Source organism: Oryctolagus cuniculus, chromosome 11, assembly GCF_964237555.1.
Source record: "Oryctolagus cuniculus chromosome 11, mOryCun1.1, whole genome shotgun sequence".
Taxonomy (NCBI): domain Eukaryota; kingdom Metazoa; phylum Chordata; class Mammalia; order Lagomorpha; family Leporidae; genus Oryctolagus; species Oryctolagus cuniculus.
The window spans coordinates 7,795,316-7,823,154 of NC_091442.1; the positions used below are offsets into that span (position 1 = coordinate 7,795,316).

The 27,839-nt window shown below is 53.6% G+C and overlaps 1 protein-coding gene across 12 annotated transcripts in view; it reads left to right on the forward strand.

Annotated features, from left to right (window-relative positions):
- Positions 1-291: 291 nt before the first annotated feature.
- Positions 292-27,839, forward strand: part of ZNF217 (zinc finger protein 217) — a 39,034-nt gene continuing 11,486 nt past the window's right edge. Inside the window, exons 1-3 of one of the 12 annotated variants that reach the window (XM_008274158.4) lie at positions 292-642; positions 3,181-3,263; positions 25,899-27,642. In XM_008274158.4, coding sequence (XP_008272380.1) covers positions 26,256-27,642 — 1,387 coding nt within the window. In that variant the 5' untranslated portion in view covers positions 292-642; positions 3,181-3,263; positions 25,899-26,255. Of the gene's footprint in view, positions 643-3,180; positions 3,264-10,252; positions 10,473-14,235; positions 14,448-14,484; positions 14,772-14,899; positions 15,257-15,531; positions 15,864-16,071; positions 16,267-16,293; positions 16,894-23,595; positions 24,583-25,898; positions 27,643-27,839 lie in introns of those variants that run through there. The other 11 variants (XM_017350462.3, XM_070051402.1, XM_051832647.2 and 8 more) reach the window with 11 other exon arrangements.

The window sequence follows — 27,839 nt, forward strand, 5'->3', positions numbered from 1 at the left end:
ATTGAGGTTGTAATCCTGCTGCCACGGCCTTTTCGAATATGATCAAATCTATCCCATTGGAAAACCGTGTAATTTTGTTTGGAATCTTTCCTCAGGGAAAACTGCCAGGGAATTTAATACAAATCACAGATTTCATTTAAGTGAGTTTTACTAAAAAAGAAACTTCTTGACTACACCCAAGAAAGCTGTTTTCAAGTTGGTCAAGTGTTCATCCAGTCTGCCTCCAACTGTGACCCCTCCTACGTACAGCGTCTCCTTGGAAACAAGGAAATACATACAAAGGGTCATCTTCAACCTGCAGAAGTTGGAGTGCAGCAGTTTAAAGCCGACCAGCCTGAGACAGAGTACAAGAAAGCAAAGCAAAAGGAAACACGCGAAGCAGCACTATCTGCCTCCCCAGAGTTTTGAAAATCCCCTGCATGAACTCTGGGCTGTGCGGAGCCAGCTGAGTAGCTGGCTGGCCGGGAGCCTGCTGCCGGAAGTGGAGCTTTTCTGATGCTGCTAATTAAGGAATGTGGAGCCTTCCTTCTGAGCCGGCCGGCGTGCTGAGCTCTGCCTGGCTGGCTGCTCGCAGGGCCATCGCATGGGACGGCAGAATTAAAAAGCAGAGAATCTCGCCACTTCACGTTTGAGAGGCAAGAGGTGGGGTGTGTGTGTGTGTGTGTGTGTGTGGTGTTTAAATGGCTCCTAATCTTTAAAATGGTTCCTTGCAGCTGGCCTTTTTATCAGCTGATCATGCTCGTATTTACAGCGGAGCCTGCTACCCTCCCCAAAGAGGATTTAGACCATTTATGGGCTCACAGTGGAAGGAACACAGGCTTATGGTAGCGTTCTGGGGATTCACTAGAATTACACAGCAATGCAACAGCTCCGTGGCACTGGGAAGCTCTTCGTTTTTAGAAACTTCTTTTTGGTAAAATGAATGCTCATTTGTTTGAGTTCATAGGTAATCCAGGCATATGATGAGAAATGGAGAAAAACAGGAAGTGGAAAACAGGTCGTGTATGGACCACTATTGAAAACAACCATTTAGAACTTTTTTTCTTAATAAAAGTCTTGAAGTGGATACAAAAATAGAGAATAGAAAAAGTAGTAACTTTTCTAGTCACTTGTGGGGCTTCAGCCCAGACTTTGTCACCGGGAGCCCATTAGGACGTGGAACACCCAGTTCTACAAGGGCAAGAAGTTAACCTCATTTGCTTCACTTCTCCCATTTTTTTCTTTGCTAAAGTATTGTAAATTCCTATATATCCTATTCTTCTCCCATCTGCTTCAGAGAGGTCTGTGAAAATACCCACATCCAATTCCCCTAGTAATCCATAATGCCATTAGCACAGCTGGTGAAATGAGCCGTTGTTTGGTATCCCATAATATTCAGTCCGCATTAGAATGTCCTTGGTAAGAAGAAACAGTTTTAATATTTGCATTGTTCTGGGTGCTTACAGCCTACCTTTATGCTCACTAATAAAAAGATTTATAGTTTGTTAAAAATCCGCTTTCGCCTCTTGGGTTTTTCCATTTGCTACTTTACCCATTTCCCCAAAGTTTCTGATTGCAAAGTGGCTGAGTGGCAGCCTGGTGCCACCTTGGGTGATGACTCATGCCTGTATTTGTGCGTCTCCCCACAAATCAGAGTGTGTGTGTGTGTGTGTGTGTGTGTGTGTCTTGTTCCCCTGAATCTCTCTGTCCCTGAACACTTTGCTTCCCCTGGACTGTTGGATTCCGGGGGCCACTTCTGCCTCCAACATCTGTGAGGCCCCTGCCGGTCTCCTGAGCTGTTTACAAAAGGACTGTACCCATTTCCACTTCCACTTCCCAGGGCGTGAGAGAGCTGCTATTAAAGGTTTAGAGCCAGGGCCTTTCAGGGCTCCAAGAGGCTGACTCGCTTACTGTGTCCCAGGGCCCCGGTCCCCGGAAATAAATAAGTGCATACACTGTCTACAGCTGTGGGAGCGCGCAGACGGCCCGACGGCCCCGGGCCGGGCTGAGCCAGGAGGAGCCGGGTGAACCTGCTGCGAGGCCCGTGTGCGAGCCCGCCGGGAAGCCGGAGGAGGGGGGGCGCCCAAAGCCCAGGGGCACCGGTGCAGAGCCCAGCGCTGCACCCCGGCTTGGCCTCTGGGGGGCAGGGGCTTCCTGGCTCGCCGCCCCCCCCCGGGGGGGGGCTGGGTGGCAGGGCCCGGGCAGCGCCAGCGTCCACTGCGTCCCCTTGGGGACGCGCTGCTTCTGTATTTGCGGACTTTGAGCACAGCTTCTTCAGACACCGCTTCTGTCTGCTCAGGGCGCTTCAGTGTTCTGGGAGGGAGAAATCTTATCGGTTACAAATCGGTGTGAAAAAAAAAAGGCAACATCAGAACATTTCAAACCCTATTGGTCTAGAGACGGTTTGGTGACTGATTTTTTGTTTGTTTCTGAGGCAGGGAGACAGAACAAGGCTGGCTGTTGTGTGGATGGGGCAAGGGGGGGGTGCAGAAGAAAATGCAGGAGATCACAACTTAGCACGGGGGTCCAGAGAAACCCAGACACTGAGGTTTTTATCCCTTTGGGTTTAAGTTTCCGGGACTGTGGTCCTGTGCGCCCTGGTGGCTTCTGGGGGTTTCCATGCCTTCCCCCGGCTCCAAGTGTTGCCTCCATCCAGTGGGACCCAAACATCATCCCTTTAAAATATTTTAAGAGGCCATGCCCACTTGAGCTTCCTGAAAATATGTCAACAAGATGTGCTAACCACAAATTTTTAAAAACACAGCTGTCAGAGGGGCCCAAAGGATTTGTGAAACTGAAGGGCTGGGGTGGACAGGGGAGGTGTCCAGAGAGAGCCAGACCACTGTCCCTCTTGGCCTCAGAGGGGTCACAGGTGCAGGTCCATCTGGGGCTCCTGTGAGGGGCTCAGGTCCCCCCAGCACCGCCCTGCCTAGTCCGCTTTCTTTGACCCCTTTTACATGTGAGACAGTGAGGGAGGCCGAGGGTTCTAATGGCTGCTTTGCCCATCTGGGACAACCTGCACCTTCTGTTGGGAGCTGTGGGATGAAGGGGTGTGGCCGTGGGTCACTTGTGGGACTACTAAACACATCACCGGGAGCCCATCAGGGCGTGCCGCCCCCTCTCCCCTCAGCCTTCCCCCAGGGCCATACCTGCTGGTAGGGAGGGGACGCTTCCGTCACCTTGGCTCTGCCCCCTTCTCAGGCCTCCGGGACCTGCAGTGTGGAGGAGAAGCCCCAGGGACACAGAGCCGCCTGCCACCAGCCTCCAGGATTGCCCAGATCCAGGTAGGGGCTTCCAAGACTTGCTTTGTCTAACGGTGGGCGGTTAGCTGGTGATGCAGCTGTTGGGATTCTAGGGTGGACAAACCAGGCTCCCTTACCTGCCAGAAGGACCTTTGCTTTCCTGTTCCGGCCCATGGCTGGTGAGCACCCTGCCTGGGTTACGAACATGTCTGTGGGTGTCCCACCTTGGTTTGTTGTGTCTTACTTGAGTGCTTGCTGTGTGCCCCATCTTCCTAACGTGTATTAGGAGTGAGGACCGACTTATTCCTCCCAAATACACTTGTTAGTGCACTGTGTTACCTCCATCTGTTGCAAATGGGAAAACAGAGGCAAAGACGGTTCAGGCCGGCTGGCAAAGGAGACAGCTGGGTGACGGAGGCTTGGTTTGAGCCCAGAAAGGAGCTGGTCTCAAGTGCTCAGCCTCTGAACCCCTGCAATTTCGGGGCTCTGAGAGGTGCTTTCTAAGGGGGGAGGCACGGATGCTGACTTGCCTGGGCACCCCAAGGAGGGCGTCTGGAGCTTGGCCTGGAGGAAGTTCTCCATCCGTGACCCCTACGGTTATCGCGTTGCCTTTGAGGCCAAGGGCAACCACTTAGGACAAAGAGAATGGTGAGAGGCAGCTTTGGGATCAGATGGCGCTAAGAGTCCACTCCGTTCTGGTTGTAGAAGCTCAAGAGAGGGCAGCAAGGCAGAAAGTTAGCTTCTGACAGCCTCCGTCTCCTCATCTGTAGCTGGTTCTAAATAAATGAAGAATTTCAGGTTTGTAGGAAAATGGATAGAGGACTTCTTTTTTGCTACAAAATAATTTTTTTAGAGTTCCGGGTTCTTTTTAAAAGATTTATCTATTTATTTATTTGAGAGTTACAGACAGACATACAGAGACACAGAGACAAAGCTCTTTTTTTTTTAAGATTTATTTTATTTATTTGAAAGACAGAGTTACAGAGAGGTAGAGACAGATCTTCCATCTGCTGATTCACTCCCCAGATGGTGGCAATGGCCGGAGCTGTGCCGATCTGAAACCAGGAGCCAGGAGCTTCTTCCAGGTCTCCCATGCGGGTGCAGGGCCCAAGGACTTTGGCCATCTTCTACTGCTTTCTCAGGCCATAGCAGAGAGCTGGATTGGAAGAGGAGCAACTGGGACTAGAACCGGCGCCAATATGGGATGCCGGTGCTTCAGGCCAGGGTGTTAACCCACCACACCACAGCTAGGGTGTTAACCAGCTGCGCCACAGTGCTGGCCCCAGACAAAGCTCTTTAATCTGCTGGTTCACTCCCCACATGGTTGCAAGGGCCAGAGCTGAGCTGATCTGATCTGATCCAAAGCCAGGAGCCAGGAGCTTCTTCCTGGTCTCCCAAGTGGTTGCAGGAGCCCAAGCTCTTGGGCCATCTTCCATTGCTTTCCCAGGCCATAACAGAGAGCTGGATTGGAAAAGGAACAGCTGGGACATGAACCTGCACCCATATGGGATGCTAATGCCACAGTCAGAGCCTTAGCCTATTATGCCACAGCACCAGCCCCTCCCCCCCTTTTAAGAATTATTTTTATTTACTTGAAAAACAGAGTTACAGAGAAAGAGAGAGAGATTGATCTTCCATCTACTGGCTCACTCCCCAAATGGCTGCATTGGCCCCAGGCTGGGCCAGGCCAAAGCCAGAAGCCAGAAGCTTCTTCCCGGTCTCCACGTGGGTGCAGGGGCCTGAGCACTTGGGCCATCCTCTGCTGCTTTCCCAGGTGCATTAGCAGGGAGCTGGATGGGAAGTGGAGCAGCTGGGACTCAGAACTGGGGTCCACGTGGGATGCCGGCTCTGCAGGCGGCAGCCTTACCCATTCAGTCACAACGTGCTGAGTACAAAATAATTTTGAAACCCATGGATATGAGAGTTCTTCAAAAAGTTCACGAAAATGCATGTTGTGAAAACGACACAAGTATTTCAAATGTTTTTGTACCAATATAAACGTCTCCATGAATTCTGTTTTCTGTAAACTTTGGGAAGTGCCCGCGTAGCAGGTTCCAGGGGAGTAGCTAACAGGATGGATAAACAGACCCCAAGCTGGCCCTCCAGCACGTGCGGGGCCCCCGTAAGTCGCCTTCTTTCTCCCCTTGTCGTTCCTCTTCTTACCATGACTACTGTTGCCGCTGTTGTCAAAGCGACCTGGAAGTGTGCGTTCGCCGCGGTACCTGCGTGGTTTCGGGGAAGGACACTGCTTCCGTGACGTGACTGTTGTAGGAGTACTCTTGGTTATATCATGGTTTCATAAGCTGCTCAGTCGCAGAGCCAGGTTGTCATTTTGCTCATTTTACTATTCAGTGTCAGGTTCGTTCAGAATAAAATCCAAAGGCTCAGTGCTCTGGTCTCCCATGTGGTCACAGTGTTCGTCACCTACCAGCTCACCTGCTCCCAGGTTTTCACCTGCCTCCCCAGCCTGCAATGCTCTCACTCCAGAACACCTCGTGGCTCCCCGTTACCCTTTTAGAACTTGGCTGAGGTCTCCATGGTGAAACCTCTGCAAGACCAGGTTTTTTGCTTTTAAGATTTAAGTCAGAGTTAGAGAGAGAGAGATCTTCTGTCCACTGGTTCACTCCCCAGATGGCCACAGCAGCTTGACCCAGTCCTGGCCAAAACTAGGAGCCAGACAGCCCTCTGCTGTGGCCAGGGAGTGCAGTGGAGGATGGCCCAGGTGCTTGGGCCCTGCACCCCATGGGAGACCAGGAAAAAGCACCTGGCTCCTGGCTCCTGCCATCGGATCAGCGCGCTGCGCCGGCCGCAGCGCTCCGGCCGCGGCGGCCATTGGAGGGTGAACCAACGGCAAAGGAAGACCTTTCTCTCTGTCTCTCTCTCTCACTGTCCACTCTGCCTGTCAAAATAAAAAAACAAAAAAAACAAAAAAAAAACAACAAAAAAAAACTAGGAGCCAGAAGCTTCATCTGAGTCTCGTGTGGGTGGCAGGGGCCAACGTACTTGGGCTATTTTCTGCTGCTTTCTCTGGCCTTTAGCAGGGAGCTGGATCGGAAGTGGAGCACTGGAGTGCAAACTGGTGCCCATATGGGATGGCGGCATGGCCATCCCCCACCTGCTGGACCAGGCTATTTAACATCACTCCTAGCACCAACCCCGCCACACTTCCTGGCCCTTCTTTTTCTTTCTTCATAGCACTTATCCTCTAACCCACCATGCGGCCTCCCTAGCCCCTACAGCAGTGCCTGGCACACAGCAGGTGCGTCACACCTATGTGCTGAGTGAGTGAGAGAGGAAGGGAGTGAGTGACTGTGGGACTCCAGGGGCACGTTTAGCTAAGGAGATGGATCACGCCGGAGTACTTCCTGCGAGCTGGGCACCTTTCCAGCAGAGAGAGGAGTCGGCAGTGCTGACAAGCGAGACAAATGCCCACATACAGAGCCAGGCGCGGTCCAGCCCGTGTCCCATAAAGGAGCACTGGACAGCGGAGAGAGGGGTTGAAGGAGGTGGCCGCCAGGTGCTGGGGGTTACAGACTGAGCTTTGCTTGAGTTTGCGCTTTGGGGAGCCAGGGCGGGGCAGAAGCCAGAACAGCCAGGAGAGAGTTAGGTCTAGAATTATGGAAACATGAACAATTTTCCACATTTCTTGTTCCCCAGACCCTTTAACACTGTGAAATGGTAGGTGTTTTTTTTTTTAATTTACTTTCATTGACAAATAATAATTATATACATTGTAGGGTACAGTGTGGTTTAATAGGGGTATACATTGTGGAGGGATTACATCGAGCTAATTAATATATCCGCCATCTGATATATTTTCCTTGTGTGTGGTTAAGAATATTTAAAATCTCGCCTAGCAGTCTTCAAGTCGACAAGGCGCTGTGAGGAAGTGCGCTCGCGCTGTGTGACGGAGCTGCAGGACTTACTGCTGCTAAGGGCTCACCTCTCCCCACGGTGCCCCCAGCCCCTGAGCCCGCCTCAGCTCCTCCCCGCCGGGAGCCCTCTGTTTTCCGATTCCATGGATAAATGAGATCAGAAATATTTCTCTTTCTGTGCCCGGCTTGTTTCATGTAATTATATGTTTATAGGCAACGGATCTTTAATTCTATGGGTTGCATATAAAAATCTGAATGTTTTACATATAAAAAGAGCAAGCATTTAGCATCCAACAAGTGTCCTTGTCCATATTAGAGAATTTATAACTTTTGGTGTGAGCCTCCCCAGCTTTTGTTGATGTATTTACACAGCAATTTCTGGTCTCGCTCTGTGTATATGTACAATAGATAGGGATTCCTTTAGATAATATTTGTGTGTATTTTAAAACAAGAATGTGCTACCTTTTTGTAGCTTGATTTTTTTTTCCTTTTGATGATCTGTTTGCATGAATAAATGCAGCACAGCTTTTTTTACAACTGGTGTTTGTGTCCCAAAATGTGGCTATAGTATGGTTTCTTTTCTTTTTGGTGGACGTGTAGGCTGTTTCTCATTTTTTCATGTTTATAAACAGTGCTACAGTGAACATCCTTGTGTATGCTTCTTTGTGCATATAAGTGATGATTTCTCTAGGGTAGGTACTGTACTTACATGTTTGTTTATGTGTGTTTAAATTTGATTAATGTCTTTCTCTTGTTAAAATAGAAGCTATACGAGGGCAGGAATTCCATTTGTTTTGTGCCTCTTTCTAATTACTACCTAGACACATGCTTACAAGAAAGAATAGTCAATACATATTTATTGAATGAATCAGGCTGAAAGGTTGGCTGGAGTCAGGGTGTGGTTTTGCCTTGTAAGAAGGAACCGGAACAAAGACTGATTTTGGTAAAACAGGAGATTTTCACATAAGAAAGTAAGCAGGGTGATTATTAGTGGGTTGGGGAACAGAATTTTGCGCTCTGGAGAAGACAGAGGAGAATGGGCTATGAGATCATGGCACGGGTTAGGATTCAGGGATAGTGGGTGTGGAGGGAGAGGGTGCCTTTGGGAGATCCTGGAGTGACAGGATCTGTAAGACCCACTGCTGAGCCAGGAGCAAGGGAAGTATCCTGTGGAACGAGACTGCTACAATGTCCAGGACATTTTAACTTTACAAACATTTATTGGCAGCTAGCTCTGGGCACAAAGCGCTCTGCTAATTGCTAGGACATACATCTGTGGCCTCTCTTCTCCACTTTCTAAGGAGATTCCGCAGTGTATGGGAGAAGAGGCCCAGGGACACGGAGACACCAAGAACTGTGGGAGTGACTGGGAGGTGGGAGGAGACTGGCCCCAGGGCAAGCCCAGGGAATTGGAGTAGTTCCAGCTGCCGGGAGGGGAGGTAGGTGAGGGAGGAGGGTTGAGCCTGGCCCCTGAGGACGCACAGCTGAGTGCTGAGTGTTCAGGAAACAGATAGGTGCCAGTGCTGATTTTTAGACCTAAGGAACTTCTGGTTGGTGACAGAGCTGGGGTCAGATGAGAGGCAGGAAAATGAAGCTAGCTGTGTGATCTCAGGCAGCTACTTGGCCATCCTGAGGTCCAGCTTACTCTTTTTCAGGAAGGGGCAATACTAAAGGGATAGAGATTGACGAGATTAGGGGTGGGGGCGCCGGGCAGGTGGATCAGCAGGAGTTTGACTTCTGGGATTGTCCTGTTGGGACAGAGAGAGGAAAATGCCAGCTTGCAGTAAAAGGACTGTGACACCTTCAGGTCCATCATCCGAGGAAGAGAGCCGGTCCTGAAGTTCAATGCTGCTTTCACTTTTTACTTGCATTCCTCTCACTGGCTTGTTCTTGGAAAACAATCCAGAGTTTTAGCAGGGCCTGCGTGAACATGCCAGCCATGTTATCAGGATTTTGTTTTTATTCTGAGACATGCCGTTGGGGGAGGGGCGGTTAGGCAGGGCCGTGACATAATCAGGCCTGACTTTTGACGAGATCAGTGTGTGGCTTGCTCAGAGAAGTGGCCCTGTATATGTCTGCCGGAAGAACAGCACGGAGATAGGACCTTGGACTTGGCAGATGCAGTCAGCAGTTGGAAATGTGTTTTGGGAATGGAGGGGGCAGTTTTGCTGGGCATGACTGTAATTAACAGCAGGAAATTCCCCGAACAGAAAAGAGGTGCCAGCCGTGGGACCTGGGGCACTTACGTCAACATTTGGGGGCCCAAGAGAGGAGAAAGAACCAGCAGGTGAGGATGGGGATAAATCAGGAGGACGCTCCCACGTACCAAGTCCTGCACTTGGCCACCGTTTGCCTCCATTCCTTACTCCCCCTGTTCATGAGACTGGCTGCCTTCCAGGTCTTTCCTCCTCAGGCCTTCTCCTTGTGGGTCCCCTCTGAAAGGGACATGTGCTGGCTCCCAGCATAGAATATGCTACCTGATTCCTGGGGGCCCAATCTAACACAGCAAGTGTCCTCCCCAGTGTCTCAGGCCTGCAAATAAACTGTCTCCCTCCTGGTAGATTTCAGTTACTTTGCTTCCTGTTCCAACTCCCAGGTCTTCAGCAGGACCAGGTACCCAAAACTCTATGAGTTTTGTACAGTGAGTCTCCTTGAATTCTGCAAAGTCCCATAGAGATATAAACATTTTATGATTTATGTAAGTAATACAGTTATACTTAACTTCATCATGTTTAGCACCCTCATTTATAGATAAGGAAAGTGAAACCCAAGAGAGATTGAATAATCTAGGATTAGGCAGCTCTCAAGAGGTAGAATTAGGTTATTTTGAAAATATTTATTTATACTATTTTAATTGTAGATGTCTATATCTGAGGTACAGATATTCAATGTGTAATGACCCAGTGGACTATTAGAGCCCCATACTTTTTATTTATTTATTTATTTATTATTTATTTTAGGAAAGGCAGGAAAGCTGCTTCCCTGGAGAGAATACGGAGGTGGTAGGCCAAGGGAGGCACGGGGCTGAGGGCGCCAGGTCAGGCCCGAGCTCAAGGTCAGGGCGCCAAGTGTGTGCCAAGAGTGTGCCAAGACTCGCAGCTGGAGAGTGAGGCAGGGGCTGTGGTCACCAGGTTGATGAGATAAACTGTGGAGTTTGTTCTGTTTCCCTCCAGGCAATAGGAAGGCATTAAGTAGGGCGGTGACGGTGACGGGATTTGATATCCTCCTTAAAAGGCCTCTTGGGTTATGGGCGGAGAAGACATTAAGGCAAACCTAGAAAGGAAGAAGCTGGGAGAAATCTGGGCACACTTTGCTCTCTGCTCGTCTGGAGGAAGACGGTGGTCACGCCTTGTGGCAGGCTTGCGTTATGATGAAGGTAAGTGGAGGACTAGGCTCTGTTGTTGACATAGGCTAAGAGAGGGACTTCAGGGCTTGCTGAATTGTGTGTGTGGGGGGAGGGAGATGACGAGGGACTATCATAATTTGACTTAGAGTGTTTGGCTTACGTGCGTGGAAGGAAGATGGTTCCATGTATTGAGAGGATGGTGGCACAGGTGAAGACCCCTCCCAAATGCTCAGGACCAGGACTGTTTCCAATCTCAGACCTTTTATTTTGGAATATTGCATCTACAGAATAAGATATTTTGGGGATAGGACCCACAAGTAAACAGGAAATCCATTTATATTCCAAAGGCTTTATACAAATGGCCTTTTATATATATATATATACACATATAAATATATATTACTGTGCCCAGGTTTTTTCACTGTGGTCACGGGAGGTCAGGTGTGGGATTCTCAGCTTGTTATCTCTCATGTTGAAGCTCAAAACTTTTCACATTTTGTGGCATTGTGGGTTTCAGATGATCAACTCCTAACGGGATTTCAGTAAATGGTGGTTTCTTTGCCCGTCCTTCTCTCCTCCCAAAGCTCCCTGTTTGGAATATCTCGGGGGTGCTGAGAGCTTTCCAGAGGTGCTCCTCGTTCCATGCGCCCCTTGGGATTTCTAAGATAGTTTACAGTGACATGTTGGAAACTTGGAGAACCATCTAGAATATTAGAAGACATAAGTGTAAGCTGTGTTTGCGGGGATGGGGGAAGGGCACTGCATCAAAAGTATCATCGGGACTGATCCAGCAAAAATGAAAGATTCCCACTGATTGATCCAATCTAGCCGGGGTTGTACCAGAACCTCTATTTGATAGGAGCCTCCCTCTTGGCCCCACCCTTTTTAGTTTGCTTGTAAAAACCAACAGTCACATCTCTCCAGTATTGTTCCTAGCCAGGTGGTCTGGTGGCTACCTGGAGAGGGAGTTTCCAGCTGTAGACACCGCTTTTACTTCTGAAAGGTAACTTCTGCATATTTGTTTTTAATCGGACATCATTGTGATATTTTATAGAGTCTGGGCACTCAGAGGTGACTCGTGTGGGTTCTTGTGCCTGAATGTAGAGGAGACAAGATTGGTGTTTGTGATCCCTTCTTAATTGAGTGCATTGGGTCTTGTGAACAGGGCTCCCCCTGCGTCCTTCTCGAATGTCCTTTGTACTTTGCAAAGACTGGCAGGTTTGCCTTTCTCCTCTTTTCCTGCTAACTCCTCACTGTAGTTTTTCAGGTTTCCTGCTCCGAACACTGAATTCTTTTACGCCCAGTATCTTTGTTGGCACTCGTTCAGCTCCAGGGGTTTACACAATTTCCAAATTGTTTTTGTCTAGTAGTGATCCGCGGGAAAAATGATGATCATACCGCATTCCGTTCTAATTAAGGCTGAGGCTCAAGCGATGATTCCAATAAATATTAACTACAGCGAATAGGAAAGGTTGTCTTTTGCCGCCGTCCTGGTTGCTAAGATGGGGGAATCTTGGGACAGGCAGGATCCGGATAGAAAACAGGATGGGGACTAAGTGCAGGATCAAACCAGAGCTAATGGCGTGACTTTCAGCACGTCTCAGGGAGGGCTGTGACAGATGAAGTGTGGCTGATAGGCCAGGGGGTGCTTTTCTGCCCTCTCTGGGGGTCCCAAGTGCAGGGGCTCCGGTTCGCCTTGGAGGAGGTTGCTCCTGGGTCCGTTCTTTGTGTCAGTGGCTCCCGACTCCCTGGGGGCAGTCGGGCCCGGTGGGTGCCCGCCGAGCCGGCTTCTGCGTGGGCGGAGCCAGGGGTGATGCAGAACAAGGTTCCCTTGCCAGTGTGCGTGTCCTGGGGTCGTAGCAGGCGTTCTCGGCGTGGACCACGAAACCTAGCGTTCCCGGTGTACTCAGAGTTGCCATTTTTTTTTTCAAACGTGGTTGTGAACGACACCTGCCTTCCAAGTGAACCTGGGGTAGGGGGCGGGTCGCCCCCTCGGTGGCTCAGCGGCCAGGCACCCGCAGGATTTCGCAACGATTTCCCAGTTTGGTTGGCGAGTCTCCAGGATTGCTCCTGGTTCTTTGTGATTCCTTTTGCTCCACCGTTAGGGCTCGCATATAAAAACTGGGCGGGCAGATCAGCCAATACAACTCCTTCGGATTGAAAGGCGAGCACTTCCTGGGCCGTCCCCTCCCCAGGGCGGGTCAGGGCCGTCCCCAGCCGGGGTGATGCTATCTCGCACACAAAATGGTAGCTCTGGGACGGCGCTGCGGGGGCGGCCGGGGTCTCCGGACCCCGCAGCCCCATTGTTCTCGGTTTGTCAAAATATTTGATCATTCCCCCTTTCCCGCCGCCGAGTCTGGACCGCTCCTCTGGGCTCAGTTTTGGGTTTTTCAGGCCTCCGCGGTTTCGGAGTTCAAAGGTTATGCATTAACAAGTGGAGCGAGGCTGGCGGGCGCGGCCCGGCTCCCGGGCTCCAGGTTGCGCGGCCCACGGCCACTCGTGCTCACGGCGTGGGGTGAGCGAAGGCCGTGTTTGCAAGGTGGCTTCCGGGCACCAGCTCCCCGGAGAAAACCAGCCCTGCCGCTAAAGGGATCAATAATATCCCAGGGCTTGAGTGAAACAGAAAATCAGTGCGGCCTAAGAGCCCACTTCTGGCGCTGCTCATTAATTAAGTGTGAGCGAGTAATCGATTCACTTCCTTTTGACAAAAGACTAACCAGGCCATATGTGGGCTGAGTGGGTCTGTGCGAAATGCCGGTGCACCCCCGCCCCGCGAGGCCGGCGCCTCGATTCCCTGTCCCCGCAGAGCTCATCACTTCCGGCTCTTTTTTTTGTCTTTTGCTCTAGGAAATAGATGTTCCCAAAGCCTTTCTGGTTGTTTTAAATTTCTCCAGCAGGGATCGACCGAAGGGCAGTTTAAAAAATACAGCACCAAGACCTTGGCTGTTTTCTCTAGCGGGCGTCCCATGCACATTTGCAGGATCTGCATCCTGACGTGGAGAAGTGTGGGCGCGTCGCGCGGGCTGTGGAACCCTGGACCCGCGTCCCTCGTCCGCCCTCGCTTCTCCGAGGACGGGACGGCCGGGAAGCCCTGGGGGCGCCCAGGGGCCGGGAGAGGCTACTGGGTTGGGTTTTATTTTTTGGTCCCCACTGCAAGCCCGGCTTCATCCAAGTGGATTCTTGGAACCTGGGCCAACTCAGAAATCCGAGTTGTAATAGCAGCGCCAGCCTTCCAGGCGAGGAAACAAAATCAAAACAATTACAGGACACCAATTTGAGGGAAAATCTTAAGGATCTCGTTTCAGCCAGCCTCCTCCACATTTGAAGAAAATCAGACAAAGTGCTTATTTATTTATTATTTATTTTTTCCGTGCACAGCTGTGTGCTGCCCAAGGCGGGGTAAAGGTTTTTTTTGTCTGAGAGCCTGGGCGACCCAGGAGCTCAGGCCGCCGGCCCCTCCCTTCGCGGGGCGCACCTTGCGAGGGAGGGGGAGGCGGCGAGAGGGCCGGGCCCACGCCTGCGCACTGCGCTCGCCGCCCCCTCCCCGGCTACCTGTCAGTGGAACGGCCGCGGCGCGAGCCGGCCACGTTAAGCCGGATGGCGGGAGGCAGGCGGCGGGGGCGGGGGCGGGGGCGAGGCGCGCGCATGCGCGGCGGCCGCCGGGCGCGCGCCCGCGCTCCGGGGCGGAGCCTGCGGCGGTGGGCGGGGCAGGGGCGCGCCGGCGCGCGTCACGTGGGCCTCGGGGGGGCGGGCCCGGGGCGGCCCCGAGCGGCCGGTGGCGGCTGGAGGCGGGGCGTTCCCGAGCGGCGGGGCCGAGGGAGGGCGCAACAGCTGCTCCCTGAACACTTTCTGACCCAACAGTCCCCCTGCGCCGGACGCGCCGCGACCCGGCGGCTCTAGGGACCCCCCTCGCCTGCACTGTCCGCGCGCGGACGAGTAGGGGGCGCCCGCGCCTCTGCCCCCCGTGCGCACCCCCGCCCCGCTCACCTTAGCCCCGCGCCCGAGGTGAGCCCGGCCCCCAACCCTCCGGGCGGGGGTGGCGTGGGGGTGGGGGGGCTCGCTCCTCGGGGGAGGGTCCCCGAGGCGCCCCCCGGGGCATGGCGCGGCCCGCCGCCCGGAGCGGGGCCCCCGTGTGTTTCGGGGGGCCGGGTGCGGGCGCGGAGGCCGGGAGGTGTCCGCACAAAAGGCCGAGCGAAACTCGGCCGCCTCCCCTCCCGCCGGCCTCCCCGCCCCCTCCCCTCGCCCTCCTCATTCAAACCTCGGCGCCCGGCGGTGTCAGTTCACCCCGGCCGCCGCCGAGCGAGGATGGCCGAGGAGCCGGCGCCGCAGGTAAAGGGGCGCGCCCGGCCCGGCCCTCGCGGGCGCCCCCTCCCCGGCCGGCCGGCCCGGCGACCCCCGCCGCCCGCCGCCCGTGCGCCACGTCCAGCGCGGCGCGGGCGGGGGTCGGCGCCTCGGCGGGCGCGGGAGCCCGGGGGGCTGAGGGGCGGGGGCGCTGTCCGCCGAAGTTGGGTGGCCCCGCGCGGGGGCCGCCCGGGCCTGGGGAGGGGGCGGCCGCGGGGGTCCCCCGCGAGGGGCCGGGGCGAGTTGGGAACGGCCAAAACAATGCGTCCTCCCGGGCGTCCCCCGCGAACAATGGCCGGGCGGAGGGCGCGTCCGCGGGGGCCGCGGGAGGGGCCGGGCCTCGCCGCCGACCCCGCGCCCACCCCCCCTTGGCCCGGACGCCCCCCAAACGCGTCCCCGGGAGCCCCGGGGCGCCTGCCCATCCCCGGAGGCGGCTGCGCACGGGGCTGCGATTCCTGGAGGTGTGTGATAAGGTGGATTTTCCCTTTATTTTTACATTTTCTACTCTAATTTTAAAAAAAGATTTAAAAGGCCAAAAGAAAAAAAAAAAAAACCAACAACTTCGGATGCCCCCAGCGGCTCCCACGGGGCGGCTTCCCGGGGCTGGGGGCGGCGGGGCGGGCAGGATGGAAATGTTAGCCGAAAAGTGTTTCTTTCTTTCCTTTCTTCCTTTTTTTTTTTTTTTTTTTTCAAAAAAAAAAAAAAAGGGAAGTTTCTGGTAGGAGGCGCCGAGCGGAGGAGCCGTCCGCGCGCGGGCCCGGGCCCCCGGGGTGCGCGGGCCGGGAGGGCGCTGCTGGGGGTCCCGGGCGGGGGTCGCGGGCCCGAGCCCCCCTCGGAGCGGGTGGGGGTGGGCGAGTTCGGGACCCCCGTGGCCTGGCCACGCCCGGGGCAGTGAGCGGTGCATCGGGGAGGGGAGTGTTTCCGCGCCCCTCCCCCCGCCGCGGCGGGTGGGGGCGGGGTGGCCCTGCAGCCGCGGCCCGGGGGGCTCGGGGCGCGTGCCGGCCGGCTCCCCTCCGGTCCGCGGGGTCTGGGGGCCCCCAGGCCGTCAGGTTCGGAAGCGCGGGTCTTGATGCCGCTCAGGTTGGTTCAATTAACGTCTTCATCGCTTTGGAGGCGGCTGAGTGACTGACACGAGATGACGCCCCCACCCGAGGGGCCGGGGTCCCGGGCCCCGCACCTGGGTCGGGGCGCCCCCGCTCCGCTGAGCGCCCCGCCCCCGCCCCCACCCCCACCCCCGCCCCCACCCCCACCCCCACCCCCACCCCCACCCGAGTGCGTGGCCCGCGGAAGTCCCGAGGACGCGAAGTTTCACGGCGCTCGGGCGCGTGGGTGCGGGGCTGTCGTGGAGTGACGCGCGCGGGGGCTCCGAGGTGTCCGCGCCGCCCGGTGCGTGCGTCTCCTCAGGCGGGCGTCTCCTCGGCCCGGAGGGGGCCGGAGCCGGGGTGCCCGGCCGGCGGTGTGGACGGGGCCGGCGAGATTCGGGGTGAGGAGGAAGTGGGGAGAGGGACGGGCCTCTCCCTGGACGAGGGCGCGGAACTTGGGCGCCCGGCGTGTTCCGAGCCTTTTATCTTCGCGACCCTTTCCCGTTTGACCTTTGCTGGTTTTTAGTAACTCGTGAGGTCGGAGTTTAGCAGTTATCTTGTCTTGGGTTCGCTTGCTTCCCTTTCACTTCTTAACTCAAAAAAAAAAGGAACTAGTGCAAACTTGGCAAAAACTTGTGGAAACCCCTCCCCCCAGTTTTCCCCTTCACCCTGAGGAGTCTTTCGATTTCGTTAATGGCACAGGATTTTTTTTTTTCCTCCTTTTTTCCAGGTACCGGGCGGTGGGGGGAGGCAGTGGCTCCTTCTAGGTGGGGGCGGATTTGCATTCTCTTTGTGCGCCTCCATTTTTGGCCCTGGAACGCCGGGGGAGGAGGAGCGGGAGCCCCCATCCCTTCCCTGGGCTGTTTTAGAGGTCGCCCTGTGAACTGATGAAATAATCAAGGAGCGCAGTGGCTGGCGGTGGCGAGGGCGCTCCTCCCTGGGCAGCATTTCTAACGAAACCGTCTGTCCGTGCCGCAGCGGGGTTGCCGTTCCCCAGCCCTGGAGCGCTCTGAACTCCAGGATGCTGGGTGAGAGCCTCAGGGGTCCCAGAAGACGGGCTGTTTTCCCACTTGGTGAGGCAGCGCTCTCGGCTCACAGCGGGCCCAGGCGCGGTCGTGGTCGGTAAGAACTTCAGAGTAGCTTTAGTGACTCTTGACTGCCTAAGACGTAATGCCTTCAGGAAGCACCTTGTAGCTGGCTTTCTTCTGAAAGTGAGTGAGTGGGCCTTTGTGATGTTTTATGTGAGGCTGTATTTCTGCCCCCCCCCCCATACAGTTCAGAGTGCTCCACCTCGAGTATGCTAATATGGCCTATAATGGAGTTGGTTTTTTTTTTAATGGTTCACTCCTGACTTCCTACTGTTTGAGTTTAATCCCTGTGACTGGGAAAGGTGACGCCACAGCATTGAGGTTATTACACAGTAGGAATGAAAAACAAGAGACAGTTGTATAGACTGACGAGTTCTTCAGTGGCCCAGAGTGTGCGTAAGGAGGCTCTCGTGCATATGGCAGATTCCCGAGGTACTGAGGAGAAAGGGGCCTTGCAAGAGCCACCGCAATGGAATCCCAGTGATAGTACAAGAATCCCAGGGATGCGGGGTGCCGGACTCCGGGGAAGGGTTAACAGCACCGGGTTTAGTAGCCACAGCATGCAAATGAAACTTGGGACAATGGGGAGGCTTGATTTGCACACCTCATCTCCAGATTTGGGGGGAGGGGCGATAGCTGGTTTGAAATGCACGTGGAAGGAAGAATATTGCACAAAGACAGCAGGAAAGGGTGCGAGCAGCCCGAGCGGGTGCAACGTGACGGCCTCATCTGGGGGCAGCGTGGAAACTTTCCCCAAAACGGCCTGCTTCTTGATGGTGGTGACCTGGGTTGTCCCCTGCCCCCGCCCCCCACACCAATAACACGGTCAGATACTTCGGCAGTGGTATGTGGGGCAAAGGCTTTTGAATTGCGACCACGAGGGGAGATAGAAATCTGACTTCAAGGAAGTGGCAGAACCGGGACCTCGCTTTCCTAAAATCCACAGCTCCTGCGAGTGAGCTCAGTTCTGGTACACACACCGCTTCCAGATAAGCTGGGGGAGCCCCTGGGAGCCAGTACGCTGTTGCATTCACGTTGGAATGCTCGTTAAAGAACTTTACATTCGAGAATCTGACTGTTCCAAACATCCCCAGTACTTCCTGCTCCGGGTAGCGACTGAGTTACTGGAAGTTTGGGGCCAGTTTGGTAATTTTATGATAAAGTTGAGAAATAAAATTACCAAACCTGAAAAGACAGCTGAGTAAGTTGTGTGAGAGAATTAGTTTAATTCCACAGCCTTTGTTTCTAAGCTTTCCCCGGGCTGTTGGGACCGACGGCACCCCTGCTTCCTGGCTAAGAACCGCCCTGGAGTCGTGTAATGGTGTGTAATGGGTTCTTAGTGTTGTGTTGCTGTGGGCCTCCTGCTTTTGTACAGACCTTTGGAATGTAAAATGTAGTTGGGTAGACAGGCCCTGTAGACTACAGATCAACTCTGCTCGTGAGTCAGCGCTAGGAGAAATGATTTTTTTACTTGTCCTACCTGTTTCAAAATAACTTAAGGCGATTTGGTTACCTCCGAAGGAGGTTTTTTTTTTTTTTTTTTTTTTTTAAATCAGTGGATTAGAAGTTTTTTCAATTTCCCATATAAATCGTCTGAATAATGATTATATTATTAGCTGAGACTCCCCCCCCCCAATTTTGAAAATAAACATCTGAAAGAGCCAGATCTGCAACCTTAGTTATCTTTTCAGCAAAATATAGGGAGGAGAATATTTAAATTAAAGGCAGATCACATGCCTTGGACAGGCAGTGCCTTCTGAGCTCCTTTTTAACTTAGAGTGGCAGAGTGCTGGGCCTGAGTGGAATGCGTGTTATCTGTATACGGTTATGTGTGTGTGTGTGTGTGTGTATGTATGTATGTATGTATGTATTATGTACCCACATGTGAACACACATGTAGAGTTAAAGCAGTAAGACAGAATAGTTTATTTTTTAAGTTTGCTGAAATTGTATGTGTGTGATAGTTATGTCAAATCTTTTAAAAATATTTAAGGTTATCCTGGTTAAGTAGCAGTAATAGTAGAAACTCAACTACTAGGAGTGCTTCGTCTTGCTTAATTAAACATTTAAACAAATCTTCTTCAGATCAAGATGGAGATTGTGAAAGCCCGGTTGCAGATCACAGTGTCTGCTCATATTGATAATATTGAAACTAAAACTAACGTGCCGTGTCTTAAGTTCCTATTAAGATCCCTTAACAGACGCTCACTGCTGAGGGAGGAATGCTGAGGTATGCTAATGCGATTATATTTTTATAGTATTTTGGCCTCTGATCCTTCGTAGGGCTGAACAGTTAAATACAGTCTCAAGAAAATGAGGTGATTTCCTACAGGGTCCTCCCAGGTTTTGCCTTTGAGCAGCCCTTGTTGTCTGACTGCCTTTGGGCAGTGGCACTGAACATCTGAACACGGACGGACGGGGCGTGTTCTCACCTTTTCCTTTCTCCTTGCTGCCCGCCCGCCCGGTGTAGGGAAATGACCCATTAGCTCATGGGTGTGACTTTGGTGTTGTCTGAAGCAGCGATGAAGGATTTAAAGTTGCAGGTTTTGGCTGCCCCTGTAACCTCTATGTAGAGTTTTCTCCACTTGTTAGATTAAGAAGCGATTAGCATGTGTAAAATACAGAGGGAAAACCAAGTTTTCAGATCAGATCTCGGAGATACTTTTGAGGTTTTGAGGACACAGATGAGTCAATGGAGTGGCGGTGTTAAGTTGAATGCTTTACTAACATTTTAGTATTTATTAGCATTTTAGTAGCTTGAGGAAAAAGTGGGTTTGTAGGAATACTGCACATTACCTGTCTAAATACAAGTTTATGTGTTTTTGGCAGTTTTTGATAACTTTGAATGCCTTTTGCTGCATACTGTAGTAAGAATATTCCATATCAAGACTCTAAGATAGGGGGCTGGCACAAGGGGTTAATTCTCTGCTTGAGATGCCAGAATCCTGTAGCTGCTTGGTTTCAAGTCCTGGCTGCTCCTAGCGGATCCAGCTTCCTGCTAATGGACCTGGGAATGTAGCTGAGGGTGGCCCAAGTGCCCACGTGGTCCCTGGCCCACCCATGTGGGAGACTCAGAGTTCCTGGCTCTTGGCCCCAGCCTGGAACAGTCTTGGCTGTTGTGACCATTTGGGGAGCGCATCAGTGGATGGGAGGGTCTGTGTCTTTGTTTCTCCTGTCTTTGCCTCTCTGCCTTTCAAACAAATAAATAATAAACCTTAAAAAAAAAAAAAAGAATGTAAGATAACCTGTTGAGCTCAAACAAAGGCGTGCGGCATCTTTGCAGGCTGGCAGTGTTCACTGCTCTGTGTGAAGAGCAGGGCCCCAGGTGCTAGCCCTTGTTGGCAGGGGGGCAGCTGCTGCCACCTTGTAAAGTGTGGAGCAGTGTGCATAACGTGCCAGTGGCAGCATCTGCAGGTAGTGCTGGAATTCCCAGTGGCCTTTGTCACAAGGCAGAGCCTGAGTAGTGACCCCTGGAAAGCATCAGACAGGCCTTACAGGCAGTTCTAGCAGGATGATTCTTACTGGATTTCAGATAGCGATGCTGAATTACAGACGAAATATAAGGAATCAGTGTAAATTAAATCTAGCGTTCTTGGAATACGAAGTTACGTTGCATAATGGCTTGCCACAGTGCCTTGGAATGGTGGCTGCAGGTTAAGTGCTGTCACCAAGTGAAGATTTAAAAATGTTTCAACTGTTTAGAATCGTCTTCCGAAGCATCCCTGGACGTGCGGGGCAAGAGCGTTCAGGTTGTTGGAGTGCGGTGTGCTGCTTTCCCTGCCCGTCTCTGCACAGCCTCTGCGCGCTGCCTGGAGACCTGGGGTGCTGGCTTGTCAGTAACTCTCCTGGGGCTCCATCCTGACCAGTTCTGTTATTCCAGTCTTTATTATTACAGCCGCTTAAAGAGTTTTGCTCTGCAAATTGGTTGAAGTGGTGTAGAGCTCATTGAAGCTATTAATCACCGCTTTAGAGTTTAAGGAAGAGCATGTCTGCCTGTGCTGTAGACGTCAGGTCAGGCACTCAGATGCCCGGGCATGGACAGCGCCACTTGTCCTCGGTCATAGAAGACGGGGTGCAAGTCCGAGTGATGCAGAGTTTCCTTGGGCTGGTCAGCTGGCGGTGTGGTTACTAGGATTTTTCTCCATCAGAGGCTTAAAGCTGCAGAGGATGCTAGTTAGGTGGCAGCCACGGAAGCCCTATGGAAGCTGTTGTTGCCACTGTCGTATTTAAAGGTAGAATGGCAGAGAAGGGGAGACAGAGATCTTCATCTGCTGTGTCACTTCCCAGAGGCCTGCCACAGGTGGGGCTGGACTGACGACAGGAGCCAGGAACTCTGGTGGGTCTCACACGAGAGTGTTTGAGCTGTCCTCTGTCGCCTCCCGGGCTCCTGAGCAGGAAGCTGGATGAGAAGTGCAGAGTGGGCAGCAGGTGAACCGGGCACTACATGTGGGGAAGGCGGGGTCCCAAGCAGTGGTTTACCCCCTGTGCCACAAGTGGCAGTTCTGATGACCCTTGGAGTTAAAATCGATAGCAGATCAGTTCTGGTTGGCGTGCCACCTGCCCCAGGTTTGGGCTGTCTTTTCACCAGGTGATCCTGGAGGGCCGATCCTGTTCCGCCACTGGCACAGCGCCAACAAACTCCGCTCCTGTCTGCAGGAGCTTCCTTTCGAGAGCAGCAGGTGGGGGAGAGATACAGAGAGATGAGTGCAGGCGGCCAGGACGACAGCAGTGTGCAGAGGCCGGCAGTCATGGCCAGGCTGTGATAGAGGAGGGAGAGTGGTGCTGCGTGGGTGCTGGGAGGTGGGGGAGGCCGCATGTGAGGTGCGTGTCCACAGCTCAGGACGCAGGGTGCAGCCCTGGAGATGAGAATGTGTCCCCGAGGCTCTCTGGAGGAGAGCGGTCTGCAGTGTTGCTGGCAGGGCCGCCTTTCCCACCTCACCATCCACGCAGACCCCCTGGGCCGGGACACCCTGTGGCCCAATCTGCCGATCTCCCACCTGCTCATCTCCCTAGCCAGCACTGGCTCTGCCTCCCCCCCCCCTTCCTCCTTCCTCCTTCCCTCCCTCCCTTCCTTTTTTAATTAAAAGTATTTGTTTATTTGAAAGGCAGAGATACAGAGTGAGCTTCCATCTACTGGTTCATTCCTGAAAATGGCTACAACAGCTGGGGCTGGGTCAGGAGCCAGGAGCCAGGAGCTTCTTCCGGGTCTCCCACATGGGTGCAGGGGCCCAAGCACTTGGGCCATCTTCTGCTTTCCCAGGCCATTAGCACGGAGCTGGATTGGAAGTGGAGCAGCTGGGCCTGGAACCAGCATGCACGTGGGATGCCCATGTCACAGGCAGCAGCTGGCCCCTGCTCTTTTTCTAAGATGGTTTCTCATTGCTTCCTTGGCTCCCTTTCCTCAGCCAGAGAAGTAGAGAATGATGGTGACTGGCTTAACCTAGGAGTTCGAAAATTTCACAGCTGAAAATTGAAACTAAATCAATCTTAGTTAAGATACAGACTTATTACTAAATTGTGCTATTACCTGAGCCAGGAGGACTCCTGGCAGGGATACCGCAACGTCGTATTTCTAATCCAGAGGATGGATGTAGGATTGGTGTAGTTGTTCTGGAAAACAAACAAGTCTGCAGAAAAGTGGAATTTCCAAAATTTTGGAGCTTCTACAGATAAGTCAGATTTCTAAGAATAATGTTGAAGCCTGATATGGAAACTTTGATTTTGCCAAATAAGGACATAAACAAGAAAACCCTTCACTGTTTGCTGTTATCACTATGTCATTTAAAAAATTATTTGAAAGAGTTGGAGGGAGAGAGAGATCTTCCATCTCCTTGTTCACTCCCCAGATGGCCACAATGGCCAGGGCTGGGCCAGAGCTTCATCTGGTCTCCCACGAGGATGGCAGGTGCTCGGGCCATCGTCTACTGCTTTTCCCAGGTGCATTAGCAGGGAGCTGGGTCTGAAGTGGAGCAGCTGAGACACCCACGTGGGATATCAGCATTGCAGGTGGTGACTTTATATGCTACGCCACGACGCTGGGCCCATTTTAAAAAATTTTTTAAGAAATATTTATTTATTTGAAAGAGAGAAGGAGAGACAGATCTTCCATCCACTGGTTCACTCCCCAAATGGCTGCAGTGGCCGGGGCTGGGCCAGGCTGAAGCCAGGATCCAGGAACTTTGTCCAGGTCTCCCATGTGGGTGCAGGGACCCCAGCACTTGGGCCATCCTTGGCTGCTTCCCCGGGTGCATTAGCAGGGAGCTGGTTCGGAACTGGAGCAGCTGAGGCTCAAACTGGTGCCCATATGGGATGTGGGCACTGCAGGCAGTGGCTTAGCCTGTTACACCACGTGTCTAGCCTCCATCTATCTTTCTCTCTCTCTCTCTCTCTCTCTCTCTCTCTCTCTCTCTCTTTCTTTCTCTCTTTCTCTTTCTTTTTCTCTTTCTTTCTCATTCTCTCTCTCACTCTCTTTCTTCTCTTCTCTTCTCTTCTCTTCTCTTCTCTTCTCTTCTCTTCTCTTCTCTTCCTCCCCTCCCCTCCCCTCCCCTCCCCTCCCCTCCCCTCCCCTCCCCTCCCCTCCTCTCCTCTCCTCTCCTCTCCTGGCAGAGTGGACAGTGAGAGAGACAGACAGAAACGTCTTCCTTTTCCGTTGGTTCACTCCCCAATGGCTGCTGCGGCCGGTGCACTGCGCTGATCCGAAGCCAGGAGCCAGGTGCTTCTCCTGGTCTCCCATGCGGGTACAGGCCCTAAGGACTTGGGCCATCCTCCACTGCCCTCCCGGGCCACAGCAGAGAGCTGGACAGGAAGAGGAGTGACTGGGACAGAATCCGGCGCCCCGACTGGGACTAGAACCCGGGGTGCCAGCGTCACAGACGGAGGATTAGCCTGTTGAGCCATGGTGCCGGCCCTCCATCTTTCTTAAAGGGTATTTTAACACTTGGAAGGACATCATAAGTGGCAGTTCTTAATCAACTTGAGATTAGTCTATGTGGCTTTGTGCAAAATTGATGGACTGGTTTCCATGTCTCATTTTGCTGTTGGCCAGTGAAATCAGAGGTGTCCATTTGATTAGTGTATGCTGTTAGTTCTTCAGTTAAAACACTGCCTGGGATATTGGCACGCAGTAAATACTTGTTGAATGAGTAAATGACTGTAGGGCACCCAAATGATCAGTCTCAGATCCAAATGCCACCTAGTGCCCTGATGAGCAGAGCTGTTGAAAGTGTCTCGCTCTGTTCTCAAACCTTAGAGTTTGAGAGTGTAAGGGCCTGGAGTCCAAGCAGCTGCGTGGAGTCGCCGTAGGAAGATGGGGCTGTGACTTAGCCAGACTAGAACCCAGGTGTCTGGAATGTTCTATGAGCTCACACAAGCTGGTGTTTGTCTTCCATTGTGATTGCAACAAAGAAAAGAGAGAAATTAAGATAAAACATTCACTCCCTAATCTCTGCTCTGTAGTCTCCTTTAGAAAAGCTCAGCTAAAGATCTAGTTTATTCAGAACTGAAGATAACAAGAGAGTATGAGAATTTTTGTTTTATTTTTTTGGAATCTCAAGGAAGGGGAAGAGCGATTTCCCCCTCTGGCCTGAGCCCACAGGCCTTGCTCTTGGAGGAAGTGCACGGAAGCAGCAGGTGTGGTTTTGTCAGGGGCTGTGGTGAGGGTGGTGTGCGTGTCTGTTTCCTTGGGTGGACTTTGCTGACTTAGGACTTCTAAGAAAACCTTCCTATGTGTGCCATAAAGAGGCAGGGTGTTGGCTGGAGGGCTACTTCTTCTCCAGGAGTGAAACTTAGCTTCTAGGTCAGAGCCTGCAGAGTGGAATCAAGTAATCCCTGTCCCACCTGGCCCTCCCCCGCTGGTGCCGTTTTCTAGTGAAGGACTAGGCCATGTTGAGGATTTTACCATCAGTGTGTGCGCTCCCCAGGCAGCTGTGTGTGTGCACGCTTCGTTCCTTATCCGTGTTGGTGCTGGTGGGAGGCAGTCTGGGGCTGGGGGCGTGGATGGAGGTGCAGGTGCCCCGAGGACCAGGACAGTGCGGGTTCCCATGGCCGCTCCTTCCGAGGAGCCTGCGTTTCCTGGATGGGGAGTGCAGTGTTGTAGACCTGTGAGTGTGGTCTTCGGGCTTGTTTCGGGGTACTTGTGTCTGTTGTAGGTGAGTTGGTTTGTGTGTGAAACAATTCCAGGCTCTGGCTTTTAAAAATTTTACCTGAAGTAGTTTTATTGTCATTTCCTGTAATTCTTGTGGTCATTAAATTTGCAGAGGCTGTTTGTAGGGTATTCATGTGTGTGTTAGTGGCATTTCAGATTTGTTTAGCTGAATTCAAGAGTTGCATTCTAAAAGTTGCATATTTTAGAGGGAGATCGGTAGAACGCCACGTCTTGACGTTTTCTTTCTTTCTTTCTTTTTTTTTTTGACAGGCAGAGTGGACAGTGAGAGAGAGAGACAGAGAGAAAGGTCTTCCTTTGCCGTTGGTTCACCCTCCAATGGCTGCCGCGGCCGGCGCACCGCGCTGATCCGGTGGCAGGAGCCAGGTGCTTTTCCTGGTCTCCCATGGGGTGCAGGGCCCAAGCACCTGGGCCATCCTCCACTGCACTCCCTGGCCTCAGCAGAGGGCTGGCCTGGAAGAGGGGCAACCGGGACAGAATCCGGCGCCCCGACCGGGACTAGAACCCGGTGTACCGGCGCCGCTAGGCGGAGGATTAGCCTAGTGAGCCGCGGCGCCGGCCGACGTTTTCTTAACTAGATGAAATTCTGCTGATGCAGTAAGTGTGCCAGCTTGAATGAGATGGTCGTGGTTCAGTTAACCACTTGTTGACCAAGAGGCATTATTGCGTGTGTTAGAGGTGAAGCACCTGAGCTGGGTCCCTTCTCTGACCCGGCAGGGACCACGTGAGTCACCCCCGTGCCTCTCTGCTCTGAGCATAGCTGACCACTTCTGCTTCTCCCTAGGTTTTGGAAACCCCGTCTCCGGGTCGCTGGGATTGACTTGCTGCTCAGTTGAATCACCTGCTCAATGGAGACGAGAACTAGGGCTTTGTGCTGACTCATACTTGAATCAAAACCCTGGGGAGTCTGCATGCCTTGTCTGTGGACAGGACCAGTGCCAGTCTCCATCACGAGCCTCCGGAAACTTCCACGGTCTCCCTGCGCTGTCGTCCTGGTCGCTCGCTCTGGCGTTGCAACCCGGGGCTGCTGGAGGTGGCAGTGACGAGTCTTGTTACAAGTGGCCTTATTCCAACTCCAGAAGTCCCCCCAGAGGAAGCTCGCGACTCTTACCTTGTGCCCAGCCCTGAGGCAACAGGAAACATGCCCACCCAGTCCCTCCTCGTGTACATGGATGGGCCGGAGGTCATTGGCAGCCCCCTGGGCACCCAGGTGGAGATGGACGACGCCGTGGCGCTCCGAGGGGCCGCCGCCGTGCCCTTCAGAGCCCCGACGGAGAGGAGCGTCATCCAGATGGAAGGCTGCATGCCCTTGGACTGCATGTTCTGCTGCCAGTCCTTCGGCCACGCCGACGACCTCAACAAGCACGTCCTGACGCAGCATCGGCCCACCCTCTGCGAGCCCGCAGTGCTGCGGGTGGAAGCAGAGTACCTGAGCCCGCTGGACAAGAGTCAGGTGCGCGCCGAGCCCCCGAAGGACAAGAGCTGCAAGGAGAACGAGGAGTTCAGCTGCGAGGTGTGCGGGCAGGCGTTTCGGGTGGCCTTCGACGTCGAGGCCCACATGAAGAAACACAAGGACTCCTTCACTTACGGGTGCAGCTTGTGTGGGAGACGATTCAAGGAGCCGTGGTTCCTGAAGAACCACATGCGGACACACAACGGCAAGTCGGGGGCCAGGAACAAGGCGCAGCAGGGCCTGGAGAGCCCGGTGACCATCAACGAGGTGGTCCAGGCGCACGCGGCCGGGAGCATCTCGTCGCCTTACAAGATCTGCATGGTCTGTGGATTCCTGTTTCCAAACAAAGAGAGTCTAATAGAGCATAGCAAAGTGCACACCAAAGACACTACGTCCTGCCCCAGCAGTGCACAGGCAGCCTCCCAGCCCGAGGGCGCGCCATCTCCCAGGGAAGAGTTCTTGCAGTGTTTGGACTTGAGACCCAAAGCGCACCCGGAGCGCGTGCAGAAGCAGGTGCAGTGCATCCCTCAGCTCGACCCCTTCACCACCTACCAGGCCTGGCAGTTGGCCACCAAGGGCAAGGTCGCCGTGGCCCAGGAAGAAGTGAAGGAGTCGGGGCAGGAAGGAAGCACCGACAACGACGACTCGTGCTCAGAGAAAGAAGAGCTGGGAGAAATCTGGAGCGGCGGCAAGTCCGAAGGCTCTGGGAAGTCCAGAGCGAAAGGCGGCTGCGCGGGGCTCTCGCAGGAGAAGGAGAAGCCCAGGCACTCGAGCGGCGACGGGGCCCCTGGGGACGTGGACGCCAAGCTGTCGGCCAGCAAAGAGAAGCCCACGCACTGCTCCGAGTGCGGCAAGGCCTTCCGCACCTACCACCAGCTGGTCCTGCACTCGCGGGTGCACAGGAAGGAGAGGAGGGCCGAGGCGGGCTCGCCGACCTCGGCCCTGGACGGGAGGCAGCCGGGCACGTGCTCGCCCGAGCTCGCCAGCAGCCTGGACGAGGGCGGAGCCGTAGACCGAGGCGAAGGCGGCTCCGAGGATGGCTCTGAGGATGGCCTTCCCGAGGGTCTCCATCTGGGTGAGCTGATCCCCGGGGTCCCGGGCACACAGGGGCTGCAGGGTGGACCCTGGCTGTGGAGGTGTCTGTCTCCCTGTTGGTGACAGTTCTGTGGTCTGTTTGCTCAGGGGACACAGGTGTTTCACAGTTGGGTGATGGTGCCCTCTGTTGACGTTTGGTGATGTGTAGTGACATTCTTGGTGGTCAGAGCTCTGTGT